The 22,031-nt window shown below is 48.4% G+C and overlaps 1 protein-coding gene across 1 annotated transcript in view; it reads left to right on the forward strand.

Moving 5' to 3' along the window:
• RHPN2 (rhophilin Rho GTPase binding protein 2) overlaps positions 1 to 22,031 on the forward strand; it is a 57,907-nt gene that overhangs the window by 12,328 nt on the left and 23,548 nt on the right. The window contains 3 exon segments of the mRNA NM_001003008.1: positions 75 to 190; positions 15,232 to 15,360; positions 18,024 to 18,099. Of these exon segments, the coding sequence (NP_001003008.1) occupies positions 75 to 190; positions 15,232 to 15,360; positions 18,024 to 18,099 (321 nt within the window).

Raw genomic sequence — 22,031 nt, forward strand, 5'->3', positions numbered from 1 at the left:
TTTCTGTTATCGTAAAGCTGTCATCGGTTTTAGAGTGGCGGACCTCTAAAGGTTTCTCTCTCATTTTCCCTTAGGGTTGCAATCCCCTTGCGCAAACTGGCCGGAGCAAACTGCAGAATCAGAGGGCTGCCTTGAACCAGCAGATCCTGAAAGCCGTGCGGATGAGAACGGGAGCAGAAAACCTCCTGAAGTAAGTGACTGCTACTCCTCTGCCTCAGTGGGGAGTCCGCCTCTCCCGGGGCCTATCCATCATCCCTAAACTCCCAGGCCTGCCCAGCTTCCACGCTAGCTCTTGGTTTTAAACTCTGGGGGTTCCTTCCTTGTTCCCAGTGCCTGGAGCAGGCCCTTCCTGGCCTAGAGCTTGATTATGTTAAAGACAAGTATTTTACCCAGGCTGTTTGTGTGATTGGGAGGCGGGGAGGGGGGGAAGCCACTGATCACATTCCCTGCTTTCTATGGGAACTTGTCTGTCTGTTTTCTCTGTGGCCTAGTGGAGACACTGTGCCTGGCCTAGAATCACTGCTCGGTGACTGTTGGGTGTATAAAGGAAAGGAAGGCCGGAGGAAGGGAGTGGGGCATTTTTCTTGCCAGCGTCCGTCCCTCTAATACAGGCCCAGTACAGCCCCGTGGCCTTGGGGCACTCGTTATTAGGCTCTGGTGGCAAAATAGTTACTTATCAAGCGTAGGACTCAGTGACACTTCACCTGTGTCAGAGGCGGCTGGGAGCCCTCCCCACACCCTTCGGTGCAACGTGGGACACTTTGCCAGCTTCCTCTTCTTTATGAAGAATACAGACTTTCTTCTTCCGCCAGAGTTCCGGGGGGTGACGCGTGGCAGCCCTCGTGCCGCCTCCTGCCCTGGGTAATCAGGGCACACACTGTGCCTGCTGCCCGGCCGAGTGAGACAGGCGCCTCCTGCAGCCTCGGAAAGGGACGTGGGGCGCTCGTGGGGACCTGGAACCCGGCAACCTGGCCGGGCACCTGGAAACCTGGCAGGATATGGCTGTTGGGTGTTCCCAGTGGGTCAGCTGCGCTGTCGGAGGCCTTTGGGCGCCCAGAGGCTGCTCAGAGGTGGTTGGGAAAAGCAAATACACCAAGCCAGGTGTTCGTAACAGCGCCAGTACTCTGACGGTCACAGGTAGGCACAAGGAGTGTGATCAGCTCCTGCACACGGGCCGTTCACCTGAGCACCCAGGAAAGGCAGGGGGAGGGTTTCTGATCATCACTTAGCATAGCTTCGCGTCTGAATCCTTCTGTATGTGCTCCCTGGGAAAGATGTCTGAGATACTAAGTGGGGGAACAGAAAGATGCACGACACCACACCCTGCATATGTGTTTCGGGGATTTGTGCATTTGCTTTTGTGCAAATACATGTTTTCCAGAAAAGGTGGAGAAAGAAGCCTTGAGAATCATCTCTTGGGAGCAAGACCCAGGATGGGGGTGGAGGTGACTCTTACTCGTCATGTTACCCCCTCCGTGTTTGGATGTTCTTTTATGGACTGCAGGACTTACTTTCATTCAATTTTATTGTGAGCTCCTGCAAAGGCCCAGAAGATGGAATCACGTACCATTGGCTCAGGAACGACGGTGCTGTGCCTTGTGTCGGCACCGATAGGCGTGGACTAACAGAGAACACGAGTCCTGGGGCGGCCAGGGTTCTGGGAACCTCTTCTCTAGCTACTCCTGTAACAGGATGGAAGCTAGGTTATTACTGGAAGACACTGCGAAACTTAGGATATTTCACATTTCACCTCCTTATTATTATTTTTTTAAGATTTTCTTTATTCAGGGATCTCTGGGTGGCTCAGCGGTTTGGCACCTGCCTTTGGCCCAGGGTGTGATCCTGGAGTCCCGGGATCAAGTCCCGCGTCGGGCTCCCGGCATGGAGCCTGCTTCTCCCTCCTCCTGTATCTCTGCCTCTCTTTCTCTCTAGGTCTATCATAAATAAATAAATAAATCTTTAAAAAAAAAAAAGATTTTCTTTATTCATGAGAGACACACAGAGAGAGGCAGAGACACAGGCAGAGGGAGAAGCAGGCTCCCCACTGACTAGGGAACCTGATACAGGACTCGATCCTGGGACCCTGGGATCATGACCTGAGCCGAACGCAGATGCTCAACCGCTGAGTCACTCAGGTGCCCCCCCACCCCTCCGCCCGACACTTTTTTTTAAAGTTTATTTACTTATTTATTTTTAAGTCTTCTCTATACCCAATCTGGGGCTCGGATTCACGACCCTGAGATCAGGAGTTGCACGCTCCACCGCCTGAGCCAGTCGGGCGCTCCACAACATTTCACCTTTTAAAATGTCTGGCGGTGTCCCTGTCCCCAGGGAAGTCTGGAGCTGGGGACGGTCAGGTGCACAGTGCAGTGGGCTTCATGTGGCCGGTGTAGCTGGAGAGAGGCCCTTGATTTCGGGAGCGGCGGCCCTGGGCTGGGAAGGCTGCATGCATCCCCATCCTGCACGCCCCCCTCCCCCGTGGAAGTTGTGGCTGCCTCTTTTGATTGACACTTTGATGGGGCCAGCTCTGTGGCTAAGGGGGACAGGCTGGCAGCCTGGACCCCGGCTCCCCAGGAGTGGGCTGCAGTTGATTGGGCTGCTTGGTCACTCAGGAAATGAATTTGTTGAGCACCCAGGAAGTGGCAGGCAGCGTTTGAGGTCCAAGAGGAGAAGGCCGCAGGCAGGTCAAACGAGGCCTTGCTTTTACGATGCTTGATCTCTTGTGGGGGGACCTCAACACCCTGGAGACAAGTCCGGTCATGTCAGGGGCCGTGTTTTCTAGGGCGTCGATGAAAGGCAAGTGTGACAGCGTGGCGCAGCCTTAGGAACAGGCCATCAGGGAGGCCCTCTCTGGCGGGGGGGCCTTGGCGTTGCTAAGGCAGGAACCGGGTGGTTTGGCTGCTTGTTCTTTAACGGCAGCAGCAAACAGGCTCCGAAACCCAGTGGTTCAAGCTCATTGTCGGGTTGGCAGTTGTGGAGCTGGCCGGGTAGGGTGGGGTTGTTAATGATTTTCGTAGTTGACCTAAAAGTTCAAAGTGGCCCTTTCTGGAGAATGTTGTGAGAGAGAACCCTAAAGGTATTTATTAATCTGACTCTGGCAGCACCAACGGTTTCCCGAAAACAAATAGGGCGCCCAGCCAAGTCCTGTGGTTGTCCCCGGGTGGCTGGTTAGGTGGCTGTCCCTGCTGCCGAGGGGTAGTTTCCGTCATAAATTGGGCCCCCGCTGTCCTGTGTGTGCACCTGCCTGCTTTCAGGTTCTCAGTGTCGCTCCAAGGCCCTCAGGTAAAGATAGAGTGTTTGGGTGGCACCCGGGTGGCTCCGTTGGTTAAGCGTCCAACTCTTGGTTTCGGCTCAGGTCGTGATCTCAGGGTCGTGGGATCGAGTTCCACGTTGGGCTCTGCGCTCAGTGTGGAGTCTGCTTGAGATTCTCTGTCCCTCTCCCTCTGCCCCTCCCCACTTGCTCTCTCTCTCTCTCAAATAAATAAAAATAATTTTTTAAAATGTATTTTATTTTTACTTATTTATTCATGAGAGACACACAGAGAGAGGCAGAGACACAGGCAGAGGGAGAAGCAGGATCCATGCAGGGAGCCCGATGTGGGACTCGATCCCAGGACCCTGGGGTCACACCCTGAGCTGAAGGCAGGCACTCAACTGCTGAGCCACCCAGGCACCCCAAATAAAACCTTAAAAAAAGAGCATTTGGGTGGGTGTTGCCCCAAAATGCAGGAATGCAGGAGTCCCAGGGCTTACCTGCATTGGTAGGGGCTGTGACGCTGGACGGGCATTGAGAAGAGCCAGGCTTTGTACCCTTTCAAGGTCTTCTCCTCCTCTGAGCCTTGTCCACCCAGAATCCATGAGCTTCATGGAGTTTTACTGGAAGGCATCAGGTATTTTAAAGTTACTTTTCTAGGCTAAGGAAGGACATTATTCTCTCTCTCTTCCTAACACCCTGCCCTCCCTTGAGGAAAGCTGGGGTGGAAATGTGATATTTCTCTGAAACAGTGATGGTCTTTGTGAAATTTATTTTATTTTATTTTAAAGATTTTATATTTTATTCATGAGAGACACAGGCGGAGGGAGAAGCAGGCTCCATGCGGGGAGCCCGATGCAGGACTCGATCCCCGGACTCCGGGATCACGCCCTGAGCCCAAGGCAGGTGCTCAACCGCTGAGCCGCCCAGGCGTCCCTGGTCTTTGTGAAATTTAAAGCAAGCTGCCACATAGTTCAGTTTAACTAATGGGGCCTTTGTGCCAGGGCAGGCCATTTAACGTCTTTGGGCTTCGGGTTCCCCTCTTGCACCCTAATACCTTCTGGGCTAGAGCAGGGCTGGGCCACTCTGAGGCTCACAGGGGCTGGAGGGGCTGGGCCCAGTCTGCGACGTAATAGGGAGTGGGGGGGACAGTGGCAAAGTGCAGAGCACATGCTCTCTGGAGGGGCCGCCTGCAGTTTGCCTCATATGGAGGGGAGGGCTATGGTTGCTCGTTCTGTGGGTTTTTTTGTTTTTGTTTTTGTTTTTTTCAAGAGAAGATAGAGATCTGACCTTTTTCTCTCCCTTTTTAAAAATCTTCTGACAGTTGAATTTTTAAATATTGGCACCTACTTCGACGTGGGAGAAAGAACCCCCTGAGGACCACGTGAACAATCCCCCCTGACCTCCAGTTTGTAACTTCTGGTCCGGCAGGTCATGAAGTCCTGGGTGGGGGGTGACCAGGGGTAGCCTCAGCTGTAACAAGAGTGACTTGGGGTTAGTGGATGCTCACACCATTGGTTCTGATGGAGGCTGTCAGGTGTCTGTGTCATGGGGTGTGTGAGCCCCCCGTGGCCTTTGGGGCTCACGGCAACCCTGAGGCCTGCCTTCCTGCACTTCTCCACTGGGAGCCAATGTCTTGCCAGACCTGCTGTTCTGCTGCCCTCGGGGGGTGGCCACATGAGGCCACCAGGTGGTACTCGCAGGATTTGGGGTCAGATGGATTAAGGTCAAACTGTACTAGTAAGGTCTCCAAAGCTGGTGCATGTCTTCGGTGCTCGTCGATGTGCCTGTTCCTGGTGGGGGGTGGGGTGGGGGACAATTTTACTGAAAGACTTGGGAAAAAAGTTGCAGTGAAGCGAATGGAATTATATGAGTCAACATTCAAAATTCACGTGTGTCTTTAAGACAAACGGCAGGATATTAAAAAAATTTTGGACTCGGAGCAGAGAAGCAAGCCGTTATGGCATAGGGGCTGCTTAAGGTGAAGAGGGCCTCAGCGGCTCCAAATTCAGGGGAGGAATGCGTGGATACAGTCAGTACCCTCAGGAAATAATTGAATGTGGCCTTCCGTCCCCGTTCACACGTGTTGGGTCGATCACTCACAGTGGGTCAGTGGTGCATCTTCTCATTCTGGACTTTGCAAGTGTATGCATGCTGTTTATGAAAAACCCAAGGGAAGAGGCCTTTCCTTGGTGGTGCAGGCCAGAGGGAGGCCGTGGAGAACGTAGGCTGGAGACTTGGGGGCAGAAGTGCCCTGTGCCTTATTCTGGTTGGCCTCAAGGGCTCTTTTGGCTGTAATATCAGCTGTTGGGCCATGAGGTTCTCAAAGGAGGTTTGCAACCAAGGGGAAGGTGAGAAAAACAAACAAACAACAAAAAAAAGCCAAAGCCATATTCTTCTAAGGAGGCCCATAGAAGCGATTTGTTGTCTTTTGGAAAGGCAGCCCAGACTCAGCCCAAAGTTTGGCTCCTGCACCAGTATCGAGGAGACCGAGGCTCTGGTTTTAATCCCTAATTTGGGCCAGCTGATTCTATTTTTATGTTACCCCAGGCTGTTCCTCCAGCCTGGGCACATACATCGTTTTTTTTTTTTTTTTTTAAGATTTTATTTATTTGTTTATTCATGAGAGAGAGAGAGAGAGAGAGAGAGAGAGAGGCAGAGACACAGGCAGAGAGAGAAGCAGGCTCCCTGCAGGGAGCCCGATGTGGGACTCGATCCTGGGACTCCAGGATCACACCCTGGACTGAAGGCAGCACTAAACTGCTGAGCCACTCAGGGATGCCCATACTTTTAATTGACTTACCTTATTTGAGAAGCTCCCTTGCACCAAGAAATCCACGAAAAATCATCTGTAAGAGAAGCAGCGCACACTCTAGGCAATCCGTTATTGTAGCCGAAGGTTAGCATTGTGGAAACTGACCCTGAAGCCCTGCTTGGCCACCAGCTTTTTCCAGAGTGACCCACACAGAGGTCCGTGTCCAAAGAGCAGCCTGTTGATCTGTTGCAAATCCTAAATCTCAAATTGACAAGTCAAGAGGGAAGGGAAGTGGCAAGTCAATATATAGAGGTGGAAAAATCAAGTTGGCCTATTTGGAGGATCTGCAGATGTTTGGGCAAGGCTCTTAGGGTATGAATTGTTGTATTTAAGTTGGATCCACTCTGTTGCAGAGAACCAGGCTCCCCCATTGCTTCTAGAGAGAGGTTTTACTCTGCCATTTGTTCTTACATCAGCTGAAATTTGTTGAGCCTCCATCACATGGAAAAGACAGTGCCAATTTCTGGGACAAACAGGAGGAAATAGAGGGCAGAGGTCTTGTTCTCCATTATAACTTCTATGTCCTTTGTTAGACATGGGCCCCAGCTCCTCTCTGAGCTTCCTGGCAGGCTGTATGAAGAAGGGAATATGACGTGGAACACATTTCATACCCATTGGTTCAGCCAGAGGTAAACCAGGGCTAAGAAGAAGCTTCTCCCAGTTTTTTTCCTTGTGTCCTTCTGGACATTATCAGCTAGTGAATCAGCTACATTCTCTGAAACATCTCTGTGGTACAGATTTTACAAGTGGCAGATTTTGACTCATGCTGTGTAATGAAATCAATTCATTGAGTTGCTGTGGTATCATAAAAAATAAATATTTGGGTGGGTGGGGTGCCTGGCTGGCTCAGTCGGTAGAGTGTGGGACTTTGATCTCAGGGTTGTGGGTTCGAGCCGCATGTTGAGCATACAGCCTAATTAAAAATAAATAAAAAATATAAATATATATAGTTATATTTGGTCTCTGTGCTTGGTTCCTGGCGCAGAGCTCCTAAAACCCTTGGAATCACCTGCCTTCGGTATGCTAGTGAGGTGACTCCTTAATGACGGGAACAGGGCCTTCAAAATGGGGGCTATTAGCCAAGAAAGACCAAACCTGGAACTTACAATGCTACCCTGGACTTCTGGGGAGGGGAAGGGGGCTGAAGATTGGGTTCAATTGCCAATGGTCAATGATTTAATCAGTTGTGCCCGCGTAATGAAGTAATGAAATCTCCATGGAAACCCCTCACAATGAGGTTGGGGAGCTTCCAGGTTGGTGAACACATCAAGATGCTGGGAGGGTGACGTGCCTGGAGAGGACGTGAAAGCTGCTCGCCCCTCCTTGACCTTTGGATCTATTCCATGTGACTGTTCTTAAGTTGTGGCCTTTAAAGTAAACCATGGTAAATGTAAGCAAAGTGTTTTCCTGAATTTTCTGAGTCATTCTGGCAAGTTATCATAGAAGGGTGTTGGGGGAGCCCTTGATTTGTAGCTGGTGCAGTACAGGTGCCCACCCCACCCCCAACCTTGTGACTGGCACTTGACGTGGGGGCAGTCTTGTGGCACTGAGCCTTTAACCTGTGGGAAGTGAATCGAATTGAATTGCTGGGCACCCAGTTGGTGTCAGAGAATCAGAATTGGAGAGTTGCGGATATCAGTCTTTTAAAAAAATAGGCTATTGATTAGAATAGAATTGGATATATTGGCATACATCGCATGTGTTTCAAAGTTAGGCTTGTGCGGCTTGTTCTGGGGGGTATGTAGATGTGTACACTGCGTTGTGATATAAAATGTATTTCGTACTGGTAATCATGCTCCCCTCGCCTCCCTGCCCAAATCCCCAAACCAATGATCGTCACCAAACTGAGCTTCCAATATCTCATTGCCCTGCTGGGAAGCCCAGATGTGCACATGTGAAGACTTACTGAGTAGTGACAGGGCAAGTGTCATCATATCTGCAGTCAGGGTCAAGTGTGGCGTTTTCTGTGGCATAAGCTTGTGGGTCCAGGAGGAGGAGTTCAGTGATGGGTGGGGGAGAGAGAGAAGGGAGAGGATACATATAAATACATCATGGAGAGAAATGGATGAGCTCAAATACGTGGGGAGGCAAGGAGAGCCCCAGTGGAGAGGGCAGACTGTAGGGGAAGAGGTTTAGCATTTTACTGCCTGGAGAAAGGTTGACAAGCGGTGAACAGAGCACGCCCATGACAGGTGGCTGGATTTTCATCAGCTGGTTGGGGGGGAAGGTGATTAGGTACCATTTCTGTGGCTGGCTGGAGCTCTTGGCTGATGAACTCCAGGCGTCCTCATCTGTCAAAGGAAGAAGTTCTGGTAGCTGGTTGGAGGAATGTGAGGACTTGCCGGGATGGTTCAGGGGCATGTGCCCTGCAAGGCCTGGCTCAGTACTTGGTTATAGTTGCCAGTGTTATTTTTGCAGTGATTCCTAATCTGTAAAGTAAGGGGAGCACCCTTACTTCTAGAGTCTTCTAGCAAGTGTCCAAACGTCTGCTTTGAGGCTTTGGGTAAAATTTATGCCTTCATATTGCTTAACAGGGTAATATTCTGGGAATATATCACATTTTGTTTATCCATTTGTCAGTTAATGGGTCTCTTGTTTTTTACCAGAGATTTGGCCCATTTACTTTTTGACTATTAAGACTAATGCTACTTTATTCTTTAACTTTTTTTTAATTTTAAGATTTCTTTTAAAGATTTTATTTATTTATAGAGACACAGAGAGAGGCAGAGACATAGGCAGAGGGAGGAGAAGCAGGCTACATGCAAGGAGTCAGATGTGGGACTCGATCCCGGGACTCTAGGATCACGCCCTGAGCTGAAGGCAGATGCTCAACCACTGAGCCATTCAGGCGTCCCATCTTTATTTATTTATTTATTTATTTATTTATTTATTTATTTATTTATTTATTTATTTATTTATTTATTTATGAGAGACACACAGAGAAAGGCAGAGACACAAGCAGAGGGAGAAGCAGACTCCTTGCGTGGAGCCCGATGCAGGACTCAATCCCAGGACCCCGGGATCACTCCCTGAGCCGAAGGCAGATGCTCAACTGTGGAGCCACACAGGTGTCTCCTCATTATGGTTTTAGTTAGTATTTCCCTATTTTGACTCAAGACATCCAGCACTTTTTTGTACGCTTTTTAGCCATTCATATCTATTCTTTAGTAATATGTTTATTCAAGTCTTGTCTGTTTCATGAATTCAGAAAGTTATAGGATAGACAATCAACATATAGAAGTTTATTGTATTTCTATACACCAGTAATGACTTATCAGAAAGATAAATTAAGATAATAATTCCATTTACAATTGCATCAAAGATAATGAAATACCTAAGAATAAATTTAACAAAAGAGGTGAAAGACCGGTACGCTGGAAACTATGACCCTGATGAAAGACACTGAAGGCATAAATAAATGGAAAGATATCCCATGCTCATGGATTGGAAGAACTAATATGGTTCAAACGTCCAGACAGCCAAAGCAATCTATAAATTCAATGCCATCCCTATCAAAGTTCCAATGGCACTTTTCAAAAATAGATGAAACAATGCCAGAATTTCCATGGAACCACAAAAGAGCCTGAGTGGTCAAAGCAATCTTGAGAAAGAAGAACAAAGCTGGAGCATCACGTTTCCTGATTTCAAACTATATTACAATGCTATAGTAATCAAAACAGTGTGGTATTGGCATAAAAACAGACACGGATAGATGAATGAAACGGAGTAGAGTGCAGAAATAAACCTGTGCATAAATGGTCAATTAACTTAATACAGAGGAGCCAAGAATATACAACGGAGAAAGCATAGTCTCTTAGTGATGGGGAAACTGGACCACTGTCTTATAGGATACACAAAAATTAACTCAAAATGGATTAAAGACTTATTCTTTATAGATTTTATTTATTTTTAAAGATCTTTTTTTTTAAAGATTTTTTTAAAATTTATTTATTCATGGCAAATGCACACAGAGAGAGAGAGCAGAGACAGAGGCAGAGGGAGAAGCAGGCCCCATGCAGGGAGCCTGATGTGGGACTCGATCCCGGGACTCCAGGATCCCTCTCTGGGCCAAAGGCAGGCGCTAAACTGCTGAGCCGCCCAGGGATCCCCTCTTTATAGATTTTAAAGACTTACAAGACCTGAGACCATAAAAGTCCTGGAAGAAAACATAGGAGGTAAGCCGCTTGACATTGATCATGGTGATGATTTTTTGAATTTGACCACAAAAGCAAAAACCACCAAAGCAAAAAAATAAACACGTGGAACTACATCAGACTACAAATATGCACAGCAAGGACCATTAACAAAATGAAAAGGCAACCTTCTGAGTGGGAGGAAATGTTTATAAATCATCTGTCTGATACTGGGTTAATAACCAAAATATATAAAGCTCATACAAATCAGTAACACAAGAACAATCAGATTAAAAAACAGGCGGAGGATCTGAATAGACAGTTTTCCAGAGAAGGCATAAGATGGCCAATGGTGACATGGAAAGATGCTCAACATCACTCATCATCAGGAAAAGGCAAATCAAACCCACAGTGTGACCTCACACCTCTTAGAATGGCTGTTCTCAACAAGAGAAGAAATAAGTGTTGGTGAGGATATGGAGAAAAGGGAACCTTCGTGCACTGTTGGTGGGATTGTAAATTGATGCATCGACTATGGAAAACAAATTAAAAATAGAACTACTGGGACACAGGTGGCTCAGTGGTTAAGTGTCTGCCTTCAGCTCAGGTGGTGATCCCGGAGTTCTGGGATTGAGTCCTGTATCGAGCTCCCCTCAGGGAGCCTGCATCTCCCTCTGCCTGTGTCTCTGCCTCTCTGTGTCTCTCGTGAATGAATAAATAAATAAATAAAATCTTTTTAAAAAGTATATATAACTACCATGTGTTCTAGTGATCCCACTTCTGGGTATTTATCTGAGGAAAACAAAAATACTAACTCAAAAAGATAGATGCACCTCCATGTTCATTGCAGTATTACTTACAATGGGCCAAGATATAGAAATACCCTGTGTCCATTCATGGGTGAATGGGTAAAGAAGATGACACACTCACACACACACACACACACACACACACACACACACACACAATGTAATGTTGTTTGGCCATAAAGAAGTGTGAAATCTTGCCATTTGTGACAACATGAATAGACCTTGAGGGAATTTTGCTAAGTGAAATAAGTCAAACAGAAAGAGAAATACTGATGATCCCATTTATATGTGGAATCTCTAAAAAAAAAAAAAAAAAAAAAGCTCATAGATACAGAGAACAGATGGTTGGTTGCCAGAGTTGGGGGTTGGGAGATGGCTAAAATAGGTAAAGGGGGTTAAGAGAGACTATCATAAATAAATAAAAATTAAAAAATATATATATATTAGATCTCAATTTTTTTTTTTTTATGATAGTCACAGAGAGAGAGAGAGAGAGAGAGAGAGAGAGGGGCAGAGACACAGGCAGAGGGAGAAGCAGGCTCCATTCACCGGGAGCCCGACGTGGGATTCGATCCCGGGTCTCCAGGATCATGCCCTGGGCCAAAGGCAGGCGCTAAACCACTGCATCACCCAGGGATCCCAATTAGATCTCAATTTAAAAAAATCTTTTGTCTGTTAAAAAGATTATATTGTCTTTTTATTATTTAATTAACAGAACTCTTTATATATTCTAGATACAGATTCTTTTTTTTTTAGGATTTTTATTTGAGAGAGTGAATGAGTAAGAGAGAGAGAGAGTGGGAGAGAGCATGAGGAGGGGTAGGGGAAGGAGCAGAGGGAGAGGCTGAGCAGGGAGCCTGAGCAGGGCTCCATCCCAGGACTCTGGGATCCTGACCTGAGCCAAAGGCAGATACTTAACCCACTGAGCCACCCAGGCGTCCCACAAATTCTGTGCCAGATATCTAATTTGCAAATATTTTTCTCCCAGGCTGTGGCTTGTGTTTTCATTTTTTAAAAATATTTTATTTATTCATGAGAGACAGAGAGAGAGAGAGAGACACACACACACACAGGCAGAGGGAGAAGCAGGCTCCACGCACGGAGCCCGACCCGGGACTCGATCCTGGGACTCCGGGATCACGCCCTGGGCCGAAGGCAGGCACTAAACTGCTGAGCCACCGGGGCTGCCACTGTTTTCATTTATTTTTATTTTTATTGTATTTTTATTTTATTTTAAAGATTTTATTTATTTATTCATGAGAAACACACACAGAGAGAGAGGCAGAGACACAGGCAGAGGGAGAAGCAGGCTCCATGCAGGGAGCCCGATGCGGGACTCCATCCCGGGTCTCCAGGATCAGGCCCCGGGCTGAAGGCGGGGCCAAACCGCTGAGCCACGGGGGCTGCCCTATTTTTTTTTTTTTTTTATGCTGTCTTTTGAATCACAGAAGTTTTTAAATTGGACAGAATCCAGTTCGATTTCTTCTTCCATGGATCGTACTTTTGATTTATAGTAAAGAACACTTTGCCCAGCCCGAGGTCATGAAGATCTTCTTGTATATTTTTTTCTAGAAGTGATAGAGTTTTAGCTCTTATGCTGAAGTCTCTGATCCATTTTAACTTAATATTTACGTATAGGGGCGAGATGTAGGTCAAGGTTTATTTTTCTCTTGATTGTGGGGAAAAGAGTTAGCAGAGCAGACCCGAGACAGCTATCCTCAGCCTCCTTGCCAGGTTGGCCCTTGGCTGGTGTCTGGAAATTTAATTTCGGGATAGTTTCCACCATTTCCAGAACTGGTTAAGAGAGGCTCACTGTGCCTGAACTGTTTGCACAAACAGTGCGGTTCATGCCGAGCACCTGCTGTCCTTCTGGGGGCCTGGAATTTTGGAGCACACTAGACGCGAGGGCCTACCTGACTAGTCCCCAGGAAAAAAACCCAGGGCACTAGGTCTTGAGCGAGCTTGCTCAGTAGATAGCGTTTCACACGTGCTGTCAAAACACTGCTGGAGGAATTCAGCATGTCCTGGGTGACTCCTGGGAGAGAGGACTCGTAGCAGCCTGTGCCTGGTTCCCTCCAGGCCTCACGCCTCGCACCTCGCCCATCTGCTGAAATAACTCAGAGCCATGAGTGCACCTCCACTAGGAGTCCTCTTGGTCCTCCTGGTGAATCACTGCATGTGGGGGTGGTCTTGGGGACAGGGGCACACCTAGGAATGTCCAACTGCTTCAGCACCAGACTGTCTTTTCTCTCTTGAAATGTCACCTTTGCCAAAATCAGTTCACCGTAAATGTAAGGATTTATCTGTTTCGTTCTGTTGCCTGTCCTTACGCCAATACTACGTTATCTGGATTGCTGTGGATTTATAGTGAGCTTTAAAATCCGATAGCATAAGTCCTCCAACATTGTTCTTTTTCTTTTCTTTCTTTTTTTTTTTAATATTTTATTTATTCATGAGACACACACAGAGAGAGAGAGGCAGAGACACAGGCAGAGGGAGAAAGAAGCAAGCTCCATGCAGGGAGCCTGACACGGGACTCGATCCCAGGACTCCAGGATCAGGCCCTGGGCTGAAGGCGGCGCTAAACTGCTGAGCCACCTGGGCTGCCCATGTTCTTCTTTTTCAAAATTATTTGCCGTCCAGGTCCTTTGCATTTCCGCACGCATTGTAGGACGAATCTGTCAATATCTACTAAAAAGCTCACTGGGGTTTTGATTGGAACTGCATTGAATTGACATGAATTAGGGAAAATGGACATTTTGACAATAGTGGATCTTCCAATCCCTAAACATGGCCTGTCTCTCAGTTTAATATGCAGCGTTTTGTAGTTTTCAGTGTACACATCTTATACTTGTCTTGTTCAATGTCTTCCAAAGTATTTTATACTTTTTGATGCTGTTGTGAATGAGATTATTTTCTTAATTTCATCTTAAGAGTAGTGGAGATAAAAATGATTTTCATATATTGAGTTGTTATCCTGTGGCCTTCCTTAATTTATTTTTATTTTTATTTTTTATTTTTTTTGAGATTTTATTTATTCATTCATGAGAGACACAGAGAGGCAGAGAAGCAGGCTCCACGCAGGGAGCCCGATGTGGGACTCCATCCCCGGACCCCAGGATCACACTCTGGGCCGAAGGCAGGTGCTCAACAGCTCGAGCCACCCAGGTGTCCCCGTTCCTAAATTTATTAGTTCCAGTATGTGTTTTGTGAATGCGTTGGGATTTTCTACATACCAGATTGTGTCATCTATGAATAAAGACAGTTTTACTTCTTCCTTTCCAATCCACATGCCTTTAATTTCTTTATTTACCTATTGTCACTGGTTTGAAGCTCCAGTTCAGTAGTGATTAGAAATAGCAAAAGTGGATGTCACTGGGGCAGGCCGGGTGGCTCAGCGGTTTAGGGCCGCCTTCAGCCCAGGGCAGGATCCTGGAGACCCGGGGTCGAGTCCCACATCAGGCTCCCTGCATGGAACCTGCTTCTCCCTCTGCCTGTGTCTCTGCCTGCCTCTGTCTCTCTTTCTCTCTGTGTTTCTCATGAATAAATAAATAAAATCTTTTTATTTTATTTTATTTTATTTTATTTTATTTTATTTTTAATTTTTTTTTTTTTTTTACTTATTTATTCATGAGAGACACAGAGACACAATAATTGCTTTTTTAGATTTTAAACCAACCTTGCAATCCTGGGATAAGTCCCACTTGGTTGTAATATATAATCCTTGTGAAATATTGCCATGTTAGGTTTGCTAATATTTTGTCGAGGATTTTTTTTTTTCATGTATATTCATGAAGGATATCGATCTGTTGTTTTGCTTCTTTGTGATGCCTTCCTCTGGTTTGGGTCAGAAAATGAGCTGGGGAGCGTTGCCTACCCCTCTGTTTTCTTATCCATTTCCTTTCAAAGGGATAATTTATGGCTTTTTTTGGGTGGCTGGGAGCTGTTCTCTTTTCTCAAAGCTAATTCTTTGCAGGGATGTCTTTTAAGATTTATGTCTGGCAGCGCAGTTAATCAACTCTGTCCCAGGTCCGTTTACTGGCAGACGTGGCTCAAGATGGGCCAGGTGCTGAGCGCCTCTGAGACGTCTCACCTGGTCACATCTGGCACTCACATCTGCAAGTGAACCCTCAGAACTTCCTTATGGGGGCTGGGAGGTCTGCTCCCCGGCAGCTGGGCAGCGTGGCTGAAGGTACTTTCCCTCCCCTCCTCTTCTAACAGAGTAGCTACGAACCACAAGGTACGGGAGCAGGTGCGCCTGGAGCTGAGCTTCGTGAACTCTGACCTGCAGATGCTCAAGGAAGAGCTGGAAGGGCTGAACATCTCAGTGGGAGTCTATCAGAGCACGGAGTAAGTGGCGCCAGTTACTCTCTCTTCCAGTTAACCTTCTGAGCCTCGGAAATTGCAGTTTCAGGGACGGTGCCCAGGCCTGAGGGTGTGGCCGACCCCACTTTGGGAAGAGAGGGATTGATCGGTTTGAGGTTTGCGCCTCCAGTTGTCCTAGGATGCTTGGGGACGTAGCTTGATGGGGGTGCTGTGCAGCTGGGAGCAGATGAAGAGATGGCACTGTCATGTGGCTCTGCCGTAATGATGCCCTGGACGCACGTCTGTGGTTAGCCCTGAGAGCCAGCCTGCCCGGTGGGGGCCCACACTGCCTTCCCTTCTTCCCCCCGCCCTCCTCCTCACCGTGCACAAGGCCTGCCTGGGTCATTCTATTGATGGGACACAAAAACGCAGAAACAGCTTGACAGGGATCATTTATGTCAAAGATCAGGGGACCCACATGAGTTCCCTGAGGACACACTTCCGAAGCGTACCCCAATACATCTTTGAGAAACAAATGCCGCAATTCAGAGGCCTCCCCCTAGGGAGTGTTGCTGGGAGGTGCACTATTGAGATGGGCCCTTCAGAAGAGATCAGAAACACTGGGTGTTATACTATAGGTTGGCAAATTGAATTTAAATAAAATTTTAAAAAGAGGAAAAAGAAAAGAAAGCTCAGAAAGTTTCCCCAAGGTGCACTACCTTTGAAAGAGAGGTCCATCTTTAAGGAGAAATAACTTCTTTTCCCAACCCTGCGTGGGGAAATGAGGCTTCTCAAAAGGTAGCTGGGAAATTCAGTAAATAGGTCTGTGGATTAACAAAAGGTTGACAGGTGGGAACCCCGAGTCACCTTTGGAGTATGTTTTTTCTTTTCTTTTTTTTTTTTTCTTTTAAGATTTTATTTATTTATTCATGAGAGACCCACAGAGAGGCAGAGACACAGGCAGAGGGAGAAGCGGGCTCCATGCAGGGGACCCGATGTGGGACTTGATCCTGGGACCCTGGGGTCATGCCCTGGGCCCAAGGCAGATGCCCAACCGCTGAGCCACCCAGGTGCCCCTGGAATGTGCTTTTCCTGATTACCCCCAATCCTCTGCACGCCATTGGGTGTTTTCAGAGCCAGCATGTGAAGCCTCTGCTCTTGCCCCTGGGCCGTCCCTGTGCCCAGGCACGCTCACCTGTGAGCCGCCCGTTTGGGGGCGGGGGATGCACACACCTAATCAGAACAACAGGTGGGAGGCTTCTCCCCACCTGCACTGTGGTATTGGATTCCAGGGTTTTGCCCAAAGGTTGAAGTTCCTTGAGTGAGGGAGGCGGGGCCAAACATTGCGCATACGTGCAGGGTGTTGTGTCATGCTCCCCCTCGCTGGGCCGGAGTGCAGGGTGGCCACCGCGGGGACGGCGTGGAAGGCCCCCGCGTGATTACAGTGTGGCTCCCCGGTGGCCACCCGGTTCCCCGTGCCCTCGGGAGGAGGGGACACAGCTGGGCAGGGTCATAATGACACCTTGGGTCTGCATCCGCCCCCATCCTGCTTTCGGAGCAGGTTCTTTCTTTCTTAGCACCGTTGATCTTTAAACATTCCTGTGAGGCAGGCCCAGAGGAGAGGGTCGGCCGGGCAGCTGAGAACACGCGAGGGGGCTACAAGGTCGTGGAGAAAGTTAGGGTAGCGCAAGGTTGGGACTGGGGAGTCACAGGGACAGCAGTCCTTGCCTCCAGCCCCGGTGGGGTGAGGGCAGGAGGGTGCTGGGGCCCAGAGAGAGGCACGGCCCACCCTGTCCCCACTTCCAGGTTCCAGCTTTCCCTGCGGGCTTGGAAGCCACGCACCCCCACCGTTGGATCTCGCCTGCTTTTAGCACAGCCCGTGTGCTGTGCTAAACACACACAGAGTTTAGCCACAGAGGCTACAGAGGCAGTGTCAGCTTACAGCTGCATTGTCCACTACCCTGCCCGGCATGCCTGGCCTTCTCCCCTGAGGGCTGAGCGGCCCCGGGAGGTCTTCTGTTACAGGTCAGGGAGCTAAGTCTCTGTTTGCAAAACACAGCCCGAGTCCCCCTTCCTTCCTGTTGGCCCTGCCCCTGTCCCTAGGAACAGAGGCTCAGGGCATACTTCCAGGGTGACCTGGGGGGTAACTGAGTGGTCAGTTGGTAGGGAGCCACATAGGGGACAAGTCGCTGGCCATGGTGTGACCCTGGGCTGGAGCTGGGTGCATTGAGTTGTCATACGGGGTCCCTGCTCTCAAGGTCTTCCCCGTGCAGGTAATGGGTCCCCTAGGGGGAGATGTCCCATTGGAGGAGGCCCCCGAGGGCCAGGTTTGGGGAGGGGGCCCTGCCCTGGTGAGGAATGGAGGAGGGAGGAGGTTGGGGTTGGGAGCTGATGAAGGGGGTCCCCCTGGCCGGCTGGTGTGCCCAGGTCCGGGAGCCACGTGCACAGCAGGCACACTTGCCACGTGGGAGGTCCTCAGCACAGTCCCTGAAAGAACGGTTGAGGTCGGGACCTAGGCCAAGGTGGTAGGCCTCATGCGGTAGGCTGTGTGGTCCAGGAGTCCCAGGGTGCTGGGATGGGGTTTAGAACAGAGGCAGGCATGTGACCAGAGGCATCTCTGTGCTGGGTGGTGGGGGAGGTGGTGGGGGGTCCCCTGAGCTGGGCCACTGAGCCCAGAGCGGGATGTTCATATACTGTGTTCCTTCCAGGGAGGCGTTTACGGTCCCCTTGATTCCGCTTGGCCTGAAGGAAACCAAGGACGTTGACTTCTCAGTCGTTCTCAAGGTAAGTCTCAAAGCAGTGGACACTGGACTCACTGTTTAAAAGGACAAACCAGGACTTGTGTATCCCTCGCCCAGTGGGCCGAGTGTCATCTGATCTCTGCAGGGCACCCCTGGACCCAGTGCTGCCCTCCTGCGCCCCTGTGCCGTCTCTGGTCCCTCCGAGGCTCAGGGCCCGGGAAGGCAAGTTAGAAACCTGGGCCTGCCCTGTGTCCCCCCAAGGAGGCCAAGCCACGGGCTATCCATGGAGGGCGAGCTTTGGGACTTTAAAATTGTACCCTATTTTCTGTTCTTAAATGCAGTAACCAATTTAAGCCATGTTTATGGGAGAATCGCTCATTTCCCGGCTCCCCCCACCCCCAACATTTTATTATGAAAATTTCTAAACTTAGAACCTGAGAGAATTTTGCAGTGAATCCTTATATACTTAGGACCTAGATTCAACCATTTCGCTGTAGTTACTTAATCACGGATTTATCCATCTGTGCCTCCCTGATAATATGAGTCTGCTTCTCCCTCTCCCTCTGCTCATGCTCTGTCTTTTGCTTTCTCTCTCAAATAAATGAGTAAAGTCTTTTTTTTTTTTTTTTTAAGATTTTACTTATTTATTCATGACAGGCACACACACAGAGAGAGAGAGAGAGAGAGAGGCAGAGACACAGGCAGAGGGAGAAGCAGGCTCCTTGTAGGGAGCCCGATATGGGACTCAATCCCAGGACCCCAGGATCACGCCCCGAGCCAAAGGCAGACGCCTAACTGCTGAGCCACCCAGGGATCCCCTAAATGAGTAAAATCTTAAAAATAATAAATAAAAGCAATCAGTGCGTTGAAAGCTTCTGCACTTGCCCTTTGTTCTGAGCAGAGACTGCAAGTCTGTTGACCTAAGCTCTTTCACGCGGGGACTTCCTGACTGCCGCCTTGTTTACGTCTAGGTCCTGGTCCCTGTCGATTTAGGGTTTATTTTGGAGTTTGACTAGGGACGTTGATAGTCTCTCAGATTTGTTTTTCTGGGTGGAAAACACCAGGAGCTGCCGCTTTCTGCCAGCTGTTTCCAGGCTGCCCGAACTTAGAGATGTGACATTTGCCACGTGCCTGTGAGTCTCAAGACAATCCTGGTGTCTGTGGAAATGTCTTTAGGTGCTTCTGTAGCGTGGTTTCTATACGATTCCATTGGTTGGTTGGTGCCCGGGCTGCAAGAGTGCAGGCGTGTGCGAGGGTGACTTGGAGCAACTTGGAGATTTCGTGGACATCTGTAAGGATCCAAGTGTGTCACGTGCTGAATTCCACATTAAACTCAGTGGAGGGAAAGAAAAAAATCACATGTTGCAGGCATGGCCAAGTGCTATTCAGCTGAGGCTTCCAACCATGTCATTTTAGCCCAAAAGAGACTCTTCAAATGTCAGTCATACGAAAATGAGAACATCTGGGGACATTGTGTTTTCTCCTTCCCACGTGGCTGTCGGAGAGTCACATAGTCAGGTGCTTCACGAGTGGTTTGGCCTGTTTCATGAGGACACTTCAATGTACGGCTTGTCTGGCACCTCTGTGGCATTTCATGGTCAGCAAAGCTTCACGCTGAGATTTTGTTCTATTTTTATTTTTACTTATTTAGTTTTTAAAGATTTTTATTTGTTTGAGAGAGGGGGAGGAAAGAGAGAGCGCACAAGCGGCAGTGGGGGGTGCAGAGGGAGGGGGAGAAGCAGACTCCCCACCGAGCCAGGGAGCCTGATGCGGGAGCTGGATCCCAGGACCCCCGGATCACAACCTGAGCCGAAGGCAGACGCTCAACTGCTGAGCCACCTGGGTGCCCCTATTATTTTATTTATTTTATTTTATTTTATTTTATTTTATTTTATTTTATTTTATTTTATTTTATTTTATTTTATTTTATTTATTTTATTTTATATTTTATTTATTTTATTTTATTTATTCTATTTTATTTATTTTTAAAGATTTTATTTATCTATTTGAGAGAGAGAAAGCACAATCCGGGTGAGGGGCAGAGGGAGAAGCAGACTCCCCTCTGAGCAGGGAGCCCGATGCAGGGTTGGATCCTCAGACTCTGGGATCATGACCTGAGCTGAAGGCAGATACTTAACCAACTGAGCCACCCAGGTGCCCAATTTTGTTCTATTTTTAAATAAATGGGCTTTCAAATGGCCTCATTCAAAGGTACCACCAAGGGGCACCTGGGTGGCTCAGTCGGTCAAGTGCCTGCCTTCATCAAGGCATGGGTCTGAGTCACCTTGGGCTCCCCACTCAGCAGGGGGCCTGCTTCTCCCTCTCCCTCTGCCCCTCCCCTCTGTTCATGTGTATTCTCTTTCTCTCTCTTTCTCTCAAATAAACAAATAAAATCTTAAAAAAGGCACCACCAAAAATAAATTCCCTTTCCAGGGAATTTGGGTTATGGTTTTTGTTTTTTTGGTTTTTAAATAACAGCTTAATGTATTTTATTTTGATTAAGAACAGAGTTGCAAAACATTCGGAAAAATACCAAGACCCAGCAAGATCCCTCCCAGCACCAGCACCCCTCCCCACTGAGCTCGGCAACCTGCTCAGCACTTAATCTTCGGACACTGGGGCTCTTCCTCTAATCAGGGCCTGACTCACGAGGGCGTGTGACTCACCCCCTTCCCTCCGTGAGGGCTTAGCGTGGTGTCTGCCCGTGGTAGGTGCTGAACAGGGTGGTTGTTAATCTCGTTCTTTTGGCAGCTCCCAAGTGCTTGGTGTTGTCAGCAGCCCAACACTGAGCATCTGCACACACCACCCAAGTGTTCTCTTTGGGTAATTTCTAGAAACGGATTTGGTAGGTGGGAGACAGGACGTGACCTACTTACCCCTGGAGGTGGGCCCGTCTTACAGTCCTACCCGCTACGCTTCTCATCCTACACCTTACGTTGTCATGCTGGCTCTCAGTGACCATTTTGACTTTTTTTCGGTAGCTTTTTGATTTTTGTGAAATTAGGCAAAATCATGACTTGCTACACTTGGCATTTCTCTGGTCGGTGCTAGTGTTGAATACATTCTCGGGCGTGTTTCTTTGCCCTTTCCTGCTCTTCCCTTTCAGAATGACTGTTTCTGCCCTTTGATTTTCCATAGTTTTGCTCTTATTTCTTAGAGTGCTCTTACATATGAAGGATATTAACCCTTGGTTATATGTGTTACAAAAACTTCTCGGTACATTCTTTCTTTAAGTTTTGTCATACAAGCAGTAACTGGTTTAAGAAGCGTAATATATGTATTTTCGCCACTGAGATTGTATGTTGTTGAACTCACTAGCTCCTCTCTTTACAGTTGTGCGTCCGTGACATCTTCAGAAAGGCGCCTCCACGCCAGGGTGGCATCAACATTGTGCTATTGTTTCTCCCAGTTGTCTTGTTTTTTGTTTTTTTTTTTTTTAGATTTTATTTATTTATTCATGAGACACAGAGAGAGGCAGAGACACAGGCAGAGGGAGAAGCAGGCTCCACGCAGGGAGCCCGACATGGGACTCGATCCCAGGACTCCAGGATCACACCCTGGGCTGAAGGCGGCGCTAAACCACTGAGCCACCAGGGCTGCCCAGTTGTCTTGTTTCAAATGTGTTTTGTATCACATCTTTATCTGGAATTAGTATGTGTCGGGGGGGCAAAAAACGAGGTATAGGGCTCTGACTTTTTATTTTCACCAAATGGATAGCCAGTTTCCCCTGGACTATATGTAGAGAAGCCATGTGTGGTGCTGGAGGGTGGCCCTTCCCTGTGACACCCCACGCCCATCTACCCTCCTCCATCCTGCTCTGTGCCAGGGAGGCCGCAACAGGCTCCTGCTCTGTGGCTTCCGATGGCCTGTGGCTGACGGGGAGGAGCACTAAGGGGCTAGGAGGTGGGGGAGGTTCGGGCATTTATACCCCAAGCTCCTCGGCTGGCTTCCTTTTGCATTCCTAGAGGGAAGGTC

This window comes from Canis lupus, chromosome 1, assembly GCF_011100685.1.
Source record: "Canis lupus familiaris isolate Mischka breed German Shepherd chromosome 1, alternate assembly UU_Cfam_GSD_1.0, whole genome shotgun sequence".
Taxonomy (NCBI): Eukaryota; Metazoa; Chordata; class Mammalia; order Carnivora; family Canidae; genus Canis; species Canis lupus.